This window comes from Lonchura striata, chromosome Z, assembly GCF_046129695.1.
Source record: "Lonchura striata isolate bLonStr1 chromosome Z, bLonStr1.mat, whole genome shotgun sequence".
NCBI lineage: Eukaryota > Metazoa > Chordata > Aves > Passeriformes > Estrildidae > Lonchura > Lonchura striata.
The window spans coordinates 39,204,508-39,224,537 of NC_134642.1; the positions used below are offsets into that span (position 1 = coordinate 39,204,508).

A 20,030-nucleotide genomic window follows, 5' to 3' on the forward strand; every position below is an offset into this window, starting at 1 on the left:
TAGTGGAGGTTGTGCCATCATTGTAATGGAAACAGGGCACAATGGCGATTAAAGTGGATGTGGGTCTTTTGTTTCTGGGACCATGTGGTTGCTGAAGTGTCTCTTCTTGTGATCAGTAGCAATTTGCTGAGATTATCTGATATGTGTCACTTCCATGAGCACAGCCAGTGGAGAGCATGTGTTTTGGTGCTTCTCATCTGAGTAAACACCAACAAATGTGACCCACAAATTGACTTTATCATTGAGCACAATGGCCTTGGGGAACTGATAGTGGTGTTGGGTATTTCTGTCTTCAAAGAAGCTGGTATTACACTGAATTGCTTTAATTTTGGCTGGTAGGGAAGGGGTGGACCCAAAGCCTTGCTGCAGAAGGTTGGTGTTAAGTGAGAAGAATGTGGAAGCTGGAAGTCCCTGGGACAGTTGTTGCTGTGCTGGGTCAGGGCTAAGGGCTTAACTTCTGGCTGGCAGGAAGGAGAGTCTTGTGCCACCTGACGAACGGGGACGTGTCTCTAAAAAAAGACACTGTACTCTTCTTGCCAAAGCTTTTCAAAAAGCTGTGAAGGAGCTGCAATGGCTCTGAGCCATTACTGTGCTCCCGGAAGGAAATCCTGGTTGTGCAGGGCAGGTGGCAAAATGCCAACTGACTTTTGGGGAGGGTGAGGGTTTGTCAGGGTTTTGCTGCTAGCAATGGGGGTGGATGAGGACAGAGGGCAGCCTTAGGGCTGCTGTAGGGTTGCAGTGGCCGAGGAGGATTGAAAATACCACTGTATTGAAGTGCCCATGGCAGAGTTACTTGGCATAGACATGTACAGTCTCTGCTTTGCATGTGGGCTGTCTTAATGCCTTCTGTGTTGCTGAAGGAGCAGAAATGTCCTGCTACAAGGATGTGATCCAGCGCCCTGCTTGTCCAACAAAGAAATTCTTGTTGCTAAACAAAAGGCTTACTTAAGAAATATATAGATGCCCAAAGTTTGAATTTATGCTTTTCCCTGTGGGATGAGTCATTGCACTGGTTTTTAATAGAGCCCCTCTGGATTTATGTGGCTACTGCTCAGATTAAACTCTGATCCAGCGTGTGAAATAAGATTCAGTATTTGTTGTACTCTGCTGCTGTCCTGACACTTGCAGAGAATTGCTGGTTAAGTCTGCTTCTGGCTTTTTCTGTCCAGATGGCAGTTACTAAACACATTACAGAACATCCTCCTTTCAGGTGACACTGGCTGTCTGCACGTGTTGCTACTTGATTTTTTTTTTTAAGCAAACGTCGAATACCTGCTGGCTTGTTGGTTGTATTTCATTTAATTGAATTCAGTCTTATGTGAGAACGTGCTGACAAGTCCAATCAATACAGTCAGTGAAAGTGTAGGAAGAGGAGGGGAAGGAAATCAGCTATATGACATGTTATAAACTAATAACAAAGTTGTGATGATTTGTAATGGTAATTTTTAGTTCCCCCTTTCCCCTGTCAGAACTCTTTTTTTTTTTCCCCTCCCCATAGTTGCTGCCAGGTTCTGCCCTGAAATTTAGAATTACGATTTGTCACACTTTTGGAGCAAGCAGTGTTGATTCCCCTGGGGAGGGGAAGTGAGCTGGAAGAGGTGGTGGAAGAGCTGGGTGCTTTGGGTGGGGCAGTGAGCAGAGGAGGAGCAAGAGAAGAAGGGAGATTGGGGTTTTAGGGAGTGCCAGTGGTGCTGAGCCCTCGGATGCATCCCTGCTGGTCTCTGCTGTAAGTAAACCTGCATGTAAAGCAGATAAATGGAAGTCAGAAAAAAGGGAAATTTCTTTTCCTGTGATGTTGTTGCCTTTGACTTTCTTTACTTTTTTGAATTTTTTTTTAAGAAGCAACGGCTTATCTGCCAAGTAAACCCGCTCTTTAAGAAGCAGGGGTGCGCAGGAACTCTTGGAATAAAAATTTGTGAGCCTTGCAGTCTGCTTCTCTGCCCTTTGCATATCTTGTGGGGGGTTGTAAACTTTGTTTTGCTTGACAGCCTATCTGCATCTATGAGGGAGGGTTTGCCTCTGGGTAGTATGCCCTTTTTGTTAAATTAAGCAATCCTCATTTCTCTGTCCTGAAAAATTTGAACCGGAGCAGCTGTATATTTCATCTGTAGTGCAGCAACTATCTTTTTTACCCTCCTTTACTTTTTTACTGCAGTTTTTTTTTTTTCTGTGTTTTCTCTTGTGTGTCTGTCTTCCTTCCCCTCACGCTGTCACTGTTGAATATTCAAACTCTTGATCTGCACATGGGCTAAAAATCATTATTGCTTTGAACTTACAAATGAATTAAGTAAATTCCCACATCCACCGCAGGAAAGGAAAATATTCAGTTTGAAATATAATTTGGAGCCTATAGGAAAATGCATCTGATGAAGTTTGTGCTAATTCTATAGCTTCAGTACCAAAGCAGCAGCTCTGTTATCATCAAGAGTATTGAGTGCAAGCTCTGTATTTTCATAGTAACTCAGTTATCATGGCTAATTAGTTTGAAGGCTCTTTGAAGAAGCCGATGTATTGACTAAATAAGCTCTTATTTTTCAAAGGAACTAAAGGCATTTTTAATTTACAGAGCAGATAGTTGTAAAACTGCCTTTAGTTTGCATACTAGGAGCCAGTGTGAAGCCTGAGTGTGCTTGGATTCAGGCTTACTCCTGTGCCGTCTGCCAGGGTTGGTGTCAGTGTGCTCGAGGGAGGTTTCTGGGTCTTTGGCACAGTAGTGCAGCATAAATGTGTGCCACTGGGCTTGATGTGCCCAGGAGGGGGATGTCACGTAATGACTGCCTCTGCATCATTGAAATCAGGGGCAGTATTACCAGTCTGTTTCCTGTTTGCAGGCAGGTTAGATCCAATAATGAAGAGCAGCTTTGAGTTTCTAAGTAGATGACATGGCTAATCCTAAGGCATGTATAAAGCGGCCGTAGTTATTAGGAGATTTGTGGCTTTGAAAGTTCGGATTCCCTTAGTGCAGTTTGTTAATGGCAAGGATTTGCAGTAAGTGAATAATAGATGAAAGTCATTGAAAGGCTTACAGGGGATTTCTTGTGACGTGGTGCTGGTCTGTCTCATGCCAGAGCTGCAGATTTCCGAGGGGGATTGTAAAATCTAGAAAAGACAAAAAAAGGGAAAAGAAAGAAAAGAGGGCAGTCATTCCTGTTTTGTGTCAGTTTGGATGATCAAGCTGATAGCATGATGCATTGGGAAGTACAGCCACAGTGCAGAGTGCTTTGTGCTTAATTCCCTTGGCTCTGGCTTTTCCATGGACTGGCAATGCCCCAGTAGCAAAAAAGACCCTTCATAGCCCCAGGGTCTGGCAGCTGGGGGGAAGAGATACCCCATGTCATCTTCCCTTCTGCACTGTGCAAGGTGAACAGGGCTGGTGTTGCACCTCCTCACCATCTGGCACAACTCTTCACTGGGCTCCTAGGAGTATTTCTGCCTGTAATGCTTCTGGTACCACAGCACCAAGCATTTCCTACAAGCCAGGAGCTGCTGGGCAGCAACCCCAGTGGGGTCTGCAGTTCTGTGTGATGCCTCTCCTATGGGACTGTCCCCCCAGCTTAGGCAGAAGGGTGTCCTACTGCTTGTGCCAGGGACTTTGCCTGTCTGGAGTGGTGCGCAGCGACTCATGCCCTTACCTGCTTCTGTGATCATAGATTTCATCCTTGGTCACTGGGCTGGCACACCTGCGGACACCCTTTTGGATCAGCCCCTACTCAAAGCCCAGGTTATGGCCACAGACAGTTCCTTCTGAGTCCATGAGGAGCACAAATCAATGAGCAACTCTCTCTGTTGTCATGGTTTGATAGAGATATGGGGCAGAAAAGCTGTATGTTGGTATCCTGACATGGGATGAAGTGTGAGAGCTTGCTGTCTTCAATTGTTTTAATTAAAAAAAAAAAAAAAAGCATTTAACTCTGCTGTCATGTTCCAAGTTGAATTGCACCTGTGTTGTATTTGGTAGCATCTAATGAAGCTACAACTGGGGCAAATCCTGATGAGTTTTGGCTGCAGAAGCAGCTGGGGAAGATTGATTTGATGCTGGGATGTTATGTGAATAGCTGCAGAAAGCAGACTTTTATTTGCCCTCCTATCAAAATAATCTTCACTTCCAGGGGTGTTGGTGAGGACTGTCTCAAGGCACTTTCTGTGATTTTAGTCACCATCGTGGCCTGCTAGTGGGATGCTTGTGTGTTTTGTAGTTGGAAGTGTGGTTACAACAGCCTGCAAAATCTGTATTAAATCCAGAAACTCCACTGTGTGCAAAGCATTCATTGGAACATTGAAGTAATCTGCAAGCTCCAGTCCATGGGCTCTCTGAAGTTGGGAAATGTTTATGGCTACTGCCATATGTGTTCCTTAATTCTTCTCCCTTTTGGGAGAAGAGTTCAAACTCACTGTGGTAAAAACAGAAAGTGAGGATGTAGTTAGAAGCTGGTTTATGTGAGGATCCATGGAAAGAGGCAAATTCCCTACAGGCAGATAGGTGCATATATATCTGGCATAGTTCAATTCCTGCCTTGCAGGCTGTTGTGTTGCAGAGACCTGCTGTAGTTCCCAAAATGTACTTGAGCAATCGATTTTAGGGATGTGCAGTATTGGTGGAGGTGTTATCCTGGGGGCACTTGTCACCTGAGCAGGTGTGACACCTGGGTCAGGGACAGTCTCAGCAGCTTGGTAGAAGCTGCTCTTTTGTTGATGATCTGCTTCTGGCTGGGGATCCTGAGCATCCATCGATGAAGTGCCTGAATGCAAAGCAGTGCACTTGCCTGGGAGAAGTAACCTCAGGCCCGTCACTGGGCAGCTAGCTGGGAAATGTTTGTTCTCATGGGGAATTGTAAAACTGAATGGGTGTCAGTATGGTTTCCTTGTTTTAGAGAGGGTGAGTCCTTTATTCTGGCCAAACAGCAGGAATATCAAAGATGTGTTTAGGCAGTGGGAGAGAGAAAAGGATTGGTGTGACTGGCAGAAACTGTTGAGCAAGAGATGGTGTTTTATGCAGGGTTATTATGGTTGGAAACCTGTCCCAGCGTGCAGGGGAAGCATGGTTCAGCAAGCCCATAGTCAGAGCCAAAAGCAGTTCATCCCCAGGATTTATTGTGTGTGCAGCTAGTCCCCACCACAAAGAGCAAAACAGTGATGTTAAATAGCTTAATAAACCTCCTGTCCCTGCAGGCAATGGCCATCAAAAGGCAAAATTATTGTTTGCAATAGTGGGTGCAAGTGAAAGGAGATGCTGACAGGCTAGTAGGGAGGGCTGAGTCTGGGCAGCCTGTAAGCATTTTGACTGTGGGTGATGGCATTGCTGGGCATGTTGAGAGAGTCTCACCCTTGTGGAAAATTCACTCCTTTTCTTCCTTGGGCCTAGCTGTTCTGAAGTCACAAAAAGTAATGTATGTAGGAGTACATTTGTATGAGTTCAGGCTCTTTTCCACCTGTTAAGGTTTCTTCCAGTAGTGTCAGATCATACTTTCCAGCTTTTCCCCTGCTCTGATAGAGTGCTCGGTCTTCCATTTTGCTGTTAGTGAAGAGCTGTATTTCTCATCTCAAATACATGTTTCTGGCTTTGTGGTCAAATTGCAAGATCTTGGGATGCTGAATAACAGGAAAGAGGAAGCGGTTGATTTAAGTAGCTACCATTTTCAATATTAGGAAGAATCCTGGAAAATGCTCAAAGCCAAGCAGTCTTGTGAAGCCGAGTAGCTCTTGCTGGTAGAATTGGCCCCCTCAACTAAATCTGAGAACTGTGAATTTGTTCCTTCCCTATCTGCCCCGCAGCAGTTGCAGGGTTATTTGAAGCCTGGCCTCTCTCTGTTAATAGGGCTCCTCTCAGGAGCTCAAGTGAGCCTGCAATAGCATTGGAAATAAGTCTCTTTTAACCCAGCATACTGCATCCTGCTGTAAAATAGACTTGATTAAATTTTCTGGCTCTCATTTTCATTGCTTGCAGACATCCAAACCTTCACTTCTCAGTGGAAAGAGGTAGGCTGGGAATTACAACTGATGTTAGAACCTAAATAATGTGATTTGCCAAAACAATGTTGCAGAGATTGTTATTTTGTTTTGTTTATTTCTCCCCCAATTTGAGATACTATTGTAAAACTTTGCTGATGGAATAAAAGGTGTTTCAGTGAGATGTGTTTGTTCTCCTAGCTTTTGGGCATTTGTGATAATTTCTGCATGGGGAAAAATAGGCAGTTTTATTCCAAAGGGGTGATCTCACCTCCCAGAAACAGCCTGTGCCTGCCACTAGCACTTCCCTGTTCTGCTGTAGCAGTGCTGGCTGGGGGCAGATTCAGACCCCACGGTCTTGCAGCCCTCCCACCACTAAGTTTGGCATCAAGGAGTTGTCAAAGTCACACATGGAAATTTTCATGGCATCCTCCCTGGCAGCTCTCTCTGTGCAAAATTCCTGGATTATGGTAAAGAATATCATCTGTGCTGAACTTCTCATTCAGTTTTGAGTACAAACCATTTCTCTCCGGTTAAATCTATTCCTGGCTGTCACTGCTTCCTGGTGTGATTTGAAACTGGGGGCAAAATTAGATAAAAGATTTGCAGGGAGGAAGAGGGAAGGATGTGAGCTGGATGCTTAGAAAGCAGTTGTTTTAGAAGGGTGATCCTAAAATAGCATAGAGGAAAGGCAGGAAGCCCTCGAAATAGGGTGTTAAGGTGTAAACACAGTAACAAGATTTGAGTATTCAGGGTGATGTGGCAGCAGCATCACACACTGGAGATACTTTGTACATGGGTCACACATGGATGGCTTTTGACCCTCTTCCTTCTTCCTTCATGTGAGGCATGTGTGTTTTCCAGCTGGGTGGTTTATTTTGGACACTGCTCTCAGGCACATGGTGTGATTAGTGGGATTGTGTCCTATGCAGGACCAGGAATTGTGCTTGAGGATCCATGTTGGATCCTTTCCAACTCAAAAAGTTGGAAACTTCCAGCTCAGAGTGTTCTATGATTCTGCTATATGTTTTGTAAATGAAAACTTGTTTGGGATTCCAGTATGGAGCAAGTCTTATACTTTGGTAGGAGCAATATGTCATGCAGAAAAGAGCACATCTACTTCTGGGCTTACAGAGGAAGGAAAATTAGTGCCTTCTTTGTAAAAGCATAGAAAAGGTGTAAAACTCAACCTGCCTCTTAAGTGCTCAATGAAACATCAGTTGTACAGAAGGCCATTGGAAACTGGGAGCATTTGCACAGGAAAACGATTGGAGCTTCCAGGATCTTGTATTCTGTAGTCATTGTGGTGGGAGAGACTGTGTGTGAACAGCAGTATGGGTTACTCAGAAATTGCAGGTGATAATGCTCATGTGAAATTTGTTATCATTTTGGCCTGATACAGCCAAGGTTTTTGTAGTTTTTAAATTGATAACTTTTAGCCACTTTAAATTGCTTAGATATATTGTAACTGGAAGTTATATTTGTGAATGTGACTGTGTATCCAGCTGAATGTCTGTTTGCAGCAGAGCTATAAACTAACAAACTGGGACCAGGATGGTTTTTGGATTAGCCCACTTCTGTTCATACACTCTGCCACTAACCAAGGAACAAAGAGAATTTGACTCCTTAACACCCATTAGTCTGTCTCAAGCATCCAAACCCAAAAAGCACCATGTGTTTCTGTCCACTGTGACTTGTGAATGCAGATGTGTAAAGCTTGAGTCCAGAATCTCTGCAGTCGGAATGCAGTGTCACTGCTCTGCCCTGCTAGCACAGCCATACATCAGCAAATATCAAAGGATTTTATGATGCCTGCAGTTGCAAAATCTGCTAGGTTTAGGCTGTTCATCAGAACTTTGGGATTCTTCAGGTGTGGAGAATTTATAAAGCTCCTCAAGTCATCCTATTCAGCTGTTTGTTCTGGGAGGAAAGAGGGATCAGTGTGGCCATTCGCATCCTTTTTCCATGTGCAGTGTAATTTGAGGGTCCCTGCTCTGCTTGTTGTTGTCCCAGAGCTGTGCATATGCTTTTGAAGCATCTCAACAGCATGCAGGGCAGACCTATGTGAGTTTTGTGTCGTGCCAGTGTAAATTAAATAATCCAGCCTATATTCTCTCCATACCTGTGGTGCAGATGCAATTCAGCTAGGCTTCCTTGTGTGTGGAGAGGGTGGCTATCCTTTGGGTTTTAGAAGTGGGAGGTGTGAATGCCATGCAGCCAAAGGCAGACACTGCGCCTGCCTGCACGGTGTGTGCAACTCCCTTGCCCTGGGCTGTGGCCACACATGTCTCTCAGTCCTATGTAGGTTAAGGCCATTTGTGGAAGTGTGGTCCCCTGCCATTGCCATTCTCCTCCTGTCCTTGCCTCTGTGCCACTGGGACCAGATCAGAGTGTTGTCTGTGTTTAAAATCCTTGTATTGAGTTCTGAATTTTTAAAACAAGCTGGATCATTTCCATCCTCGGGTTCATTTGTACTGTTGCCCATATGACTGTGCCAGCACTTGAGCAGGCAGGATATGGGGTGGGTGGAAATCTGTGGTACTATTTGGTGTGGGCTGATCCCAGATATGAGCTGATTGTGAAACTGCAATATTTAAACCCAGTGGCTTCACCACTTCAGACCTTACAGTAACTGTGTGGGATGCCATGTTGTTGGCCCTATCCTTCCATGGAAAGACTTGCCTGCGGTGCTGTCAGGGATGTAGAGTTCAAGAAGAGGAAAGGAATTCAGTCTTCCCAAATTCAAAGCCACATCATTGTGTCGATACCAGGTGGAGTGAAGTGTCTCACCAGGCTTTATCTTGGTCCTGTGTCACAATTCCCTCTTCCAGAAAAAGCTATAGGCAGGCACGGAGTCCATGAAAGTGCAGCAGGAATCCTCCCTCCACTCCCTTTCCACCCCTCCTGAGAGATCAGGATTTCACAGTGTGCAGGGAAGTCTTGCCTAAGGCCTTCTGCCAGCCTTACTAAATGTACCTTGAAGTGTAACTTCCATAGTTGTTTTTTTCTTCAAAAATTCGCTAAATCTAGTTGCATTCTGTGCTGTAATTTTAATTGTGGAAACAAAAACACAGGATTCAAAGATCTGTTTTTCAGAAAGCTGCCAATTTAACTATCCTTAGAAAAATGCAGTGTGCCATAGAGAGCCACAGCTGCTGTGAGACTTAAAGTTGTTGCTGCTTAACCTTGGTGACAACCTGAGGGCTGAGGATTGCTCATCCTGAAAAGGGAGATGAGAGCACCTTCTGCACTATTTGAATGCTCTCCTTGGGTATGATTAGTAGCTGAGCTCCATGACTGACTTCTTTGCCTTTCTGCCTTTCCTCAAATTTATTAAGGGAGGCAGGGAACATTGTGTCACTTGTTGTTCCATTGCTTGCAGAGCCTGGGGCAGGAAAGGGCTTGTTGGTGATGCGATGTTGGATCAAGCTCATTTCCTTGTGTGCTTCAGTTCTGTGCCTAAGACTGTGTTGAAGTAGTAGCCAGGTTTCTGCTGAGATAAATTATGGCTGGAGAGCTTAATCCTCCAAGGAGGTGGATGAGAGGGCTGGTCATCAGGTATCCTTGCAACTCTCAGGTGATGGAACCTCTTGCAGGCTTGGATGCAGCAAGGTTTGCCCTGGTCTTTTTGACTGCAGACATTAAGGCAGGCCTGACTCCTGGCTGAAGACATGGCAATTTGTGGAAAATTCCCATTGGTGTTTGCCAAAACCAGTCCTTAGTGGGACAGATGTTATTGCACAGTGACAGCGGTGAGGTGAGGGTTTCAACAGGAACATCAGTCATTATCTGTTAGTCATTAATTTGCCTTACCTGAAAAGCAAGTTAGCTCCTTTGCAGATGCCATAGAGAAATGTTAAGTTTGGCTTTTAAAATCCCTCTTGGGGCTGGAGGTTTCAGTTCTGTGAGTATTTGCACTGCCCTTCATCTTTCCAGACTGAATAATACTGAGTTTCAAGGCATTTTACACTGCCAAAGTCCTTTAGAGAAGAGGATAAGAATTAGTAGTCTGTCTGTCCTGCAAAGGACATTATAGGTCCCAGGAGGGCTAGGCAGGGGCTCTAAAAGTGGTTGTCTCAACTGAGATTTTTGCTCAGTTTCTGCCTCAGTTTCTGTCTTGGTGAGCTGCATGATGGGCTCACTGGCAAGATGTCAGTGATGCTCTGTGCGTATAATTTCCAAAGCACTTTCTGATCTGTCAGGATGAAGGTTTCTGGAAAAATGCTAAATAGTATTATTAGTGTAAAATAAACATACTTCAATATTTCTGGCCCTAAAGTAGATCCAGATGCTTTCTTATGGCTGCTGGATCTGCGTTGGTTTTTCCATGGCTCAGTGTGACTGTCTGTATTTGTTAAAGTGAGATAGGATGTGACAGAGAGGTTGTCACAGCATGCTCTTGTCAAGTCAGAAAACCTTTATATTTATACATGCATACACTCAAAGATATATATGTGTGTGTGTGTATATAAAAAAGGACAAAATTACTGTCTTAGTCTAAGACACCATTTCTGAGTTTGACACTTCACATGTGTGCCAGGGAGGTTGGAATAAACTCAATGAGTTTATCAGGTTTAATGATCACAGCAGTCAGTTCAGCTGTGTAGGGGAGAAATGGGATTTGGCTGAATAACTCAAAATAGTCTCCTAGGGAAGTGAACGTGTGTCTCTGTCTTTATTGCTCTGATACAAAAAGGGTATTAAATGTCCCTTGATGCCAGCTACAGTTGCATTTTCCAGCCTGTGGTTGAGCTCTGTGAGAAGTAACTTTCCAGCTCTGTTTCAAGTGTAAAACAATTTTCCTCTGGTTTTAAGGATTATTAACATTATCATGGTTTCTCTACTACAGAGAAGAACAAGTCTTCCCCACTGCTTAAGGGTTACATTTTATATGGGTTGGGGTTTTACCAGCACTGGTGCCAGGGTGAGATCAAAGAAGCAGGAGCACCTGGGTGGTCCTTCCTTCTGAGCAAGCCAGTGGGAAACATTTCCAAGTGAGTATTTCAGTGATTCTTTCTTTATAGATCCTGTCTGTGGAGATGATGCTGCAGTGTCTGAGGGGACTCCCAGCTGTGCCAGGGAGATTTGACACTACCTTGCAAAGACTGGAAAATACAGAAAGTGTGGATGGGTGTTCTGCTGGTGAAATGTTTTTGTTTGGTAACTGATACTGACAAATGTATGATCAGCTAGTAAAATGTCTTGCATTCTTAAAATCAGTGATAATAGGATTTGTTATGCATTGTGATTTGGTGGCAGCTGGAGTATCGGCTCAACGTTTCTCAGCTGGAGTATGAGATCCAAAGCTTTCACCAAAACCTATTCCATCCTCTGTACACCAAAGTGAGAAACAGAGAGTCTCATTTTCCAATAAATTTAGATAAATCAAGCTGAATTAGGGATTTTTTTTGTCCACACACCTTCTCCATCTGAGCTGAGGTCTGTGTTCAAACTGAGTGACAATTGGGAGGTTGCTGCTGATTCCCCACATCTGTGCTGAGAGCTGCTGCATATGCTCATCAGCTCTGATCCTGCCCTGCCTGAGACACTGTTGGTGTATTGATTGCTAAAATCTCTGCAAGTGCTCTACAGGGACTAAATCTTAAAAAAAAGGCTTTTCTGCATTGCACACTTTAAACCCCTTGAGAAGGGGGATTTGAGGTCCATTCTATATTTTTGCAGTTTTCTGCTGTCCAGAGATCGCATAATTACATTGTATTGAGTTTATGCCACTACTCCCTTCTGGCATAGGATGCTCCTGGATTGATAGAAAACAATTTAAAGTATGAAGGTTCTTACTCATTTAATACAACCTTACCTGTTCTTTGTACAGTGTTGCAAGCCTACTATGCTTCCCTGGTCAGATTTTGTTGTTGTTGTTGTTTTTTTGGTTGTTTTTTGTTTGTTTGTTTTCCTTTTTACTTAAACAGGAAAGAAATTGTAAAGGAAAAGGAACCCAGCTAAGTAGTTGCAATGTACTTAGCAGAAATTGCAGGTGGATCAGCCTCCTTGGTTATCATCCCTATCTTGGAAGGGCAATACAATAAATTTACCACAATTTCTTAGTATATTATTTTCAACTTGTCTCCTATCCTGTGGTATGAGTTTATTGTTCTATCAGTGCTAGTTTTCCTAGTCTTTGGTTTGAAACAAACTCTTGAGATAATGATACCACTTACTGCATCCCTGGTCCCAGCAGGGCTTAGCCTGTCTGGAAATACCTGACATGATCCAGTGTATGCAGTGACTTGCTGCCATGCAAAGGTAACTGCTCACTGACCCAGAAAACATATTTTTTCTATTTTTTTGGAAATTTACTGTGTTCTTTGAACTGCTGAGAAGTACTCAAGACATAAGTCCATGAGTTACTACAGGCTGCATGCCTGGAACATGCAGGCCATCTCAACATATGGAGTAAATCAACACTGCTCTGCTGACTTCAGTGCAGCTGCATCTATAACCACTTGCTGTAACCCTGCTCCACACTGCAGGGATGATTGTGTACGAAGAGTGGATAGGAAAATACCCTCCCTTTTTTCTTACAGCTGTACACTTTATGAACAGAATAAATGGGCCATGAGTGGAGGTGAAATAGTAAATTATTTTGGCTCTCTAGAATGACTTTATTTGGACATATGCAAAGTCCCGTCTTGTTCCCTGTACTTCCTAAATCAAGTAGTTGATATGCATGCACTTGGTTGCTGACATTAAAAAGTACATCAGTAATTAGTTCAGAGATTGGTGTTTCAAAAAGCCCCATATACATGCACCTGCACAGAAACAAATCAGGCAGAGCTGACACTGTGTAAAGACAGGATGGGTAGCACCCATGTAAGCCACATGACTATGGGAAAAGGAGCTGCTTTCCTGTTTCTATGTGCCCAGAGAAGCAGTGCTATCAGGCTTATGTGTGATGGATCAGAGTGCACTGGTATTGCTGCAAGCAAAAGTAATGAATTTTAATCAACTTTACTGGCTGCCTTGAAATCTGAGTTGAAAGATAAATGTGAAAAACAGGCAGCCCATACTGTTTCTGGAACAGAACTGCCCCTTTTCAGTTGATTAAAAGAATTCTTCTTTTAACTTGATAATCAAAAATACTTCCATGTTAGCTCAGGAATTTTTTTCCTACACTAACTTTTCAGGTCCTGCCAGCTTCATGTGTTTCCCAGAGCCAAGTGTCACCTTGTGGCCACCCAGACAGTTGACCTTTGCTGCAGAGACTTCCCAACTGGCAGGGCTTGTTGGCTGTCTGCTTTCAGCCATTTGAAAAAGATGGGTTTAGGGCTTTATTTAAATATTCTTTATTTCTGGGGAAGGGGAAGAAAAAAGGATTGCCTGGTGAAAAGTGAAAGGACTGTCCAGGGAGTTGGAGTTCAATTTATATTCATTGGGAACTTTGGCACAGCAAGCATACTTGTCCTTCCCGTCTGTGGCTCCAGGGCTGCTTTTAAGGTTATTTAGTTGTGGTATTTATTTGAACATCAGTCTTTCTAATTAAATATAAGTGATTTGAATGCCAGTGTTGTTTGTGGGGGACATTGAAGCTTTGCGAAGAAGTGGAGTGAAAATACCAGCCCTTGTCCCTTGACAGGAATACACACCCATCATGTTACTTCGAGCCACTGCTGGGCTGGTCTGGCTTATTTTGAGTAGCTGAGAGTGTTTTCCTCACTCCTTTGCTTCAGGGGTTATCATAGCTGCTTTTCCTGTTTTGCCATTAAGTCACCTCTGTGCAGGATTAAGTTTGAAGGATTTATTTTACATCCAAACAACTTTTAAGAAGGGGAAATGGAAAATTAGCCCACAAGCAGCAGGGAGGGGAAAAACTTGGTAGCAGACTCCTGAGTGGTTCCTCTGCTCTCAAACACAAGTGCTGTGCTATTTTCTCTTATGTTCTGTGGTTCAACTCCAGAGACGAGAAACCTAGTTTCTCATCTCCTCTAAAAACTGTGGGTTCAGCAACTGCTCTGTATTAGTGAATTCATTTCATTGCAGCTGCAGGAGAGGGTTATTTAATGCTCTGGGAAATTCATGCTACCTTCACTAGTGAGAAAGGCAATATAGTTTTGGGGCCTAAATGAGTGTGAAAGGGCACATACAAACCTGCTACATACAAATTCCAGCTTGTTTGTACTCTCAGTTGGTTACACCCTTGGCTCAGAACCCAAATATTTCAAGAATTTGGGTTGAGGTATCTCCGTTCCTAAAAGAAGTATGAAGTTAGATTCCCCTTTTGCATCAGTGGGTGCAGTTTCTGTAAGGTCACAGAGGGCTTGTTTGAAGCAGAAATGTTAATTCTTCCAAGGCACGTCCAGAGACTTTGGGAGGGGAAGTGATGCTTTGGTAGGAGCTTACCTGGGGACTCTGGTAAGAGAACATGAGGGCTGCTCCTTGCACGATTGAGATGTCTTGGCCCCTTTTTAGTTCGGAATATGCTTGCTATGAAGGAAACCCACCTGATTTCCACTTCCCTATAAAGCATCTGGGGTGAGTTGTAGTGCTGTGCTTTGCTGTACTGGAGCCATTGGTGCTGTGCCTGCTTACCCTACTGGCTGTTTATTTTTTTAGTTTCTCAGTGGCCTTCAAAGCATGTACATATGCTGAAGCAGAAGATCAGTTTCACTAAGAAGGCTCATTTCAGATGCGGATGCTCTAAGGGCCTCTGCACAAATGAATCCTGCCTGATTTTAAATTTGTTTTAGAAAATATTTATTTATTTTAATACTCTGCTGGAAACATTCTCTGCTCTCCTTTCCTTACTTCAATTTAATGTGTTGTTGCGCTGCAGATACAGAGGTCAGAGTGTGTGAACTTGTGGCATTTATCAGCTGTCATGTTATGCTGTGGTGGGATCAGTGTGGGTGGCTCATAGAGCTGTTAATTATTCCTGGTATTTTCTTCTGATACTGAGGAAAGAGCATTTGCCAATTCCTCAAGTTATCCTAACATGTCCTTATACCAGGTAATCAGCTGGCTGAGACAGTGCTTGAACATCATGGGACGCAGTGAGTTTGGATGCTGGGGTGGGATGTGGGCACTGCAGGTCTTGGTGCTTGGTGATCCTCACACATCCCTTTCCTTGCAGTTACCTGGCCGAGCAGTGCTGGAATGGGGGCTTTGTCTACCTGATCATGTTGCGCCGCATCAAGCGCAAAGCGCCTCTGCCTCCCTCCAACGGCAACAACAGCAACAGCTGCGACCCCAAAGCCAAGCCCAGCCCTGAGCCTGGAGACAGAGCTGCTCAAAATGGGAAAAGGACCAGGAAGTTTGGGGTCATTACCAGGACACCAGGTGGCAAGGACAGCAAGGACAAGCTGGGCGTGGAACACGGGAACGGGCACTGCACCCCAATGGAGGTGGAGGTTGCTCAGCCAGAGACCTCTGAAGCAGAGAGCAATGGGGAAGAGCAGCACCAGGGCACCGGGGCACCATACCGGGGCCAGCTATCGGATGATGGCATGCCAGACATTGGGGACCATGCTGCCCAGGTATGTTTGATTTGATTCTTCTAGAGAAGAAAGCAGCAGGTGTGCAAGAAAATTAGGTTGATTTCTCAAGCAGTTCTGTGGTTTCAATGCTCTGACCTTGGGCTGAGCCTGTAGGTGACAAGATGAGCTATCATCTTTAGATGTGGGCACCCGGCGTCTAAAAAGGGGACAGGAGGATTGGAGAGTTAAATAGTAATTGGTGGAAACCTCTGTCATACTCCATCTCCAATGTAGGGTAGGTCCTTCTATCTCTCAACCTGTCAGGGTTGGCCTCAGGATTTTTTGTTGAGACAACTGATGACCCTACGACAGTGAAGCAGTAGGTGTCAGTAAAAGATGGTAATTTTTGTCCATTGGAGCTTCATGTTTAGCTCTGCCTGGACTTGATGTCACCTTACAATTCATGTTAACATTGGGATTGAAGCTTCCCGTTTTGATGCACCAGACCACATTGCATGTGTTTGTAGTACAAAATTTTTTGGCCCGTGTCTGGGAACCACATGGAAGTAATTGTGGATTTTGCTTAGAGTTGATGAGATAGACAATTTATTAATGTTTGGGAAGACAGTGGGATTGGGGCTTTCATTGCTTCTCTCTTCATCCTAATGGAGATCTTAGGGTTTGTTGCCTGTCTGGAATTGCAGCATTGCTGGATGGAGGAAAATAACCCAAGCCTTGATCAGGTTTCAGTATGCATCTATCACCAGAAGCACTGTCTGCCAATCTTTCCAGAGGCACTGATAGTATAAACAGATGAAGGTTGCTTTGTTGGGCTTGAGGCTGGCTGCAGCAGCTGGTTTTGGTTTTAAGACTTCAAAGCTGGTAACAAAGCACTGTGAGTGGACATCTCATCACTAAATTCTGTTGAGAAAAGCAGGGGATTAAACATGCCCTCTGAATTAGTGCTCTTCAGCACTACTCCAGGGTAGTCGTGATCATGGTTGTAAAGTTACAGTAATTTAATTTAAAGTACTTTGTAGGAGCTAAAAGCAATTAAGAAAACCTCTGTTTTTTAAAGCATAATTGCAAAAACTTGGCTCATTGCATCAGTGAGACATGTTGGAATTTATGCTGCAACAGAAAGGGAAGGGTGTTTGTGTGTGTGTTCTTGCAAACCTCATAACTGTAGTCATTCTGAAAGAAAACATTAAAAGCTTAAAAATAAATTAATCATTTGATATTTTGAAAGTACTGGTATATATAAAGGCTTCTTGAGTCTGTTCTGAAGATGTCTAAACACACGTTGTAAATGAAGTTGATCAGACTTTTTTTTGAAGTGGAAAGCCAAAAATGTATATGTTAAAAGAAAGAAACTTTTGATCCAGAGCCATCTCGTGCTAGTGCTACCTTGATGTTTTGAATCATTATGTTGTGAGGAGTAAATTGTTAAGTTCAGAACATATATGTATCAAAATGTGAGCAATAAATAATTCTTTAATTCAAAGCACATACAGGATGGCTTTGTAAAATGTAAAAACATACTGAGGCACTGGAAAAATTCAAGAGCTGTAATTTGTTCAGTTGTGGTATAGTGTCATTTAGTAAAATTGCTTCTCTTTTTTTTTTTTTTTATTTCCTTCCCCCTAATATTTTGCTCAAAAATATGACCTCCGTCTGTGTCACTACTAATTACATTTTCCTGACATTTGAATGAGGAGAAATTTGAATAGCTGGAGCCTGAATAGCACGCCTAGCTCATCCTTTGCTTTTTAATGACCAGGGGGCCTTATAGAGGCCCATCACTTACAGCATCTGTGGGGTAGCTGCTATCAGAGTAATGAGTAGCTTAATTCAGTTTCTTAAGTATTGAATACAGACAGTGAATAAAATTTTCAAAATTATTTGTTTCCTGTTAAAATAAAGAAAAAAGGGGAGGAATAAATAGACTTGTGAGCCTCAGATCTCACTTCCAGCTCTGTTTTCAAAGCCTGACCCAGCACACAGGCATGTGAGATCCAGTTGTGTCAGGAGCCTTTTGAAAACAGCATCCAGGATGTCCTGTCAGAAGTTGCAGCCTCGTTCCAGGCTTCAAAGTGTGAGCAAACCTCCTATAGCCTCAGGATGAGTTATCTCCTCCCAAGCAGGGTGCATTGGCAGGGCACTCTCTCCATGGGGAAAAAGCGCCATCCCTACTGCCTGCCCCATGCTCACCATCTCCTCCACATGTTGGCTAATTGAATATCCAGAGCTGTCAGCCCTGTGCCCTTGGGGAGCACTATATTTGCTTTCAGGGGGAGACCCTGCCTACAGTAGATTAGATGGCTGCAGATGGGAGGAGAGGCTTTGAAAAGCTGCTCAGGGACCAGCATGGACGTGGATGTGGGAGGACCTTGCTGGTCCTCTCCATTGCTCTTTTCCCACCCCAAGAGGCAGATTGGAGCTTCACTGAAACTGAAATGTGGAGTCCAGGAAAATTCCTTTTTTTTTTTTCCTCTCTGGGGGAAATTAGTTAGAAGTTGTAACCAAAACAGGGGAGAAAAGGTTGGGTTATCTGCATGTGTTCAGCCACTACTGTGCTGATCCAGGTGGCCAGCTCATGGCCAGTGCCTAAGGGCTGTTATGCTGGGAGAACTTTTGAGACATCTATATGCCATTTCAGTGCCTTTTGCTTTCAGGGTGCTTCTAATATAAGCATGGGGTTGTTCTGCCATTTTCCCTCCCATTTTCTCTGTGCATGCTGCTCATAACAGCAATGCTGGATCATGAGACGACAGGCGAGATGAATGCTGTTTGTTGGGTGAACCTGCCAGGAGATTCCTGTGTTACTGGTTTGTGTGCATGTGCCAGTCCCCTTCTTCAGGCTTTCTTTCATGTCTCAGATCTTGATCTGTCTCTCCTTGCACTTGGCATTGCTATCACTGTATATAAACAAATCTGCTAGACTGTCTGCTGGTATGTAACCCTCAGTAAATATTGTACCTGTCAATTAGCAGGCAGCATTTAATGTTTACAGGTGGTTAAATTATGCTGCAATATTTTTAGGCTGAACTTAAATGACTTTTAAAAATGTGGAGACTCAAAGTAGCAAAGCTGTGTCTCTGCCTTGACAGGAAGATCTCTAAGATCTGGAAAGCAGACCTGTCCTTGGAGAGGACCCAGGCTGGCAGCAGTGGGTGGGAGTCACGGGCAGTGATTTAAGATTAGGCAGTCTCTGAGCTGGAGTAATGACCCATCATATCCTGTGAAGATTGGGAGCTTAAACACAGATATCAAAGTTTACTTCTTCTATTCAGTGGCCTGAAACAGGGTGTAGTTTTGTAGGGTAATTATACAGGAAGAGAAGTATGGGAAGGGGCTGTTGGAGTCCACTAAAAATTATAAAGAAAAGGAAATGGTGAGCTTTCCTCACAATATATCAGTCCTGTGATTGAACTGTGTTGAGTGGTAGGAGAGAATCCCTCCGTTTTGTTCTCAGTTTCTCTGTCCTGGTCTTTTTGGAAGATCTGTGGACTGCTTTCGGTTGTTGTTCAGCCCCTAAGGAGTGCCCAGAGATGGCCAGATACAGCTGGCATGGGCAGGGATCAGAAGTAGGACTGGGGTTTGCAAAGACCAGATTAGGAGTGTAAGAGGCTGGAGACTGGTTGTCAGAGGGGCCTTAAACTGATCCAGGTTTTGCTGGCATGATGAGAAGTTTGGCTTTCAGGTTTGGCTTTCACTGATGAAGCCAGAGGAAGCTTGGACAAAGATGAGTTATACCAGAACAGATTAACCACTTTGGCTTCCTCCATCCTCAGCAGGATGCTCTGAAAGCCCTTAAAAACCCAGCTGTTAAAAGCAAAAAGAAGACATCCTGAGAATGGCCTTGAATTCTCTTACTTCTTTATAAGCATCCAAATTATTAAGGTCTTGAAATCCAGATCCATATTTATCAGTGACTGGTGGAAACTGTGTAAGGGACATTAGGTAGAGTGAAAACACTTCAATAGGTAAGGGAGGCAGTTCAGAGTGGCTGGGGCTGTGCATTTCAGTATCTCTCCAGTGGCAAAGATACATGGCATGGGAGGAGTTCAGGGTGTCCTGGGTGGTGGTGGCACTGTGGGGTGGGGTTGTGGTGGGATGCATTTCCAGGATGGAAACAGATTAGCATCTGGTGGTCCTGCAAACTCTGTGTGATGCTTTTCTGAAGTCAGTGTACCATCTATTAATGAAAGGAGAGAAAGGGGAAGGCAAGGGAATGTTAATGTCTTGCCCCCTAGAGGTTTTTGGGTAGGTCTGGATTATAGCACTGGTTCAGGCTCTTGTCTCCATGCTGTTAACCACGTTACTCTGGCCTCAGTCCCCGGAGCAGTGTTCCTGCCTAGCCAGCTTTGTTCTTACAGCCCAACTGAGCCCAGCTTGCATGGAGCACAACCCTCTCCAGATGTGTGAGCCTGTGCACAGGTGCCCACAGACATGTCTGTATGTAGAGAACCAGCCAGGACTTGCTTTTGTACTGCATGGTACATTTTATCAGCAGCTCTTTTCATTCCTCGGGCCCATTATTGCTTTCTTACTGACGTGGCTCATCTCAGGTAGGGATGAATGCTTTTGAATTGCATTTTACTTTGCAGTTAGGGAAGGCTGACAGCCATTCTACAGCAGTACTTGCCAATT

At 44.0% G+C, this 20,030-nt stretch overlaps 1 protein-coding gene across 1 annotated transcript in view; it reads left to right on the plus strand.

Moving 5' to 3' along the window:
* Positions 1-20,030, plus strand: part of PDZD2 (PDZ domain containing 2) — a 137,077-nt gene that overhangs the window by 53,392 nt on the left and 63,655 nt on the right. Inside the window, exon 2 of the mRNA XM_021554724.3 lies at positions 15,035-15,437. Within this exon, the coding sequence (XP_021410399.2) occupies positions 15,035-15,437 (403 nt within the window). The remainder of the gene's footprint in view (positions 1-15,034; positions 15,438-20,030) is intronic.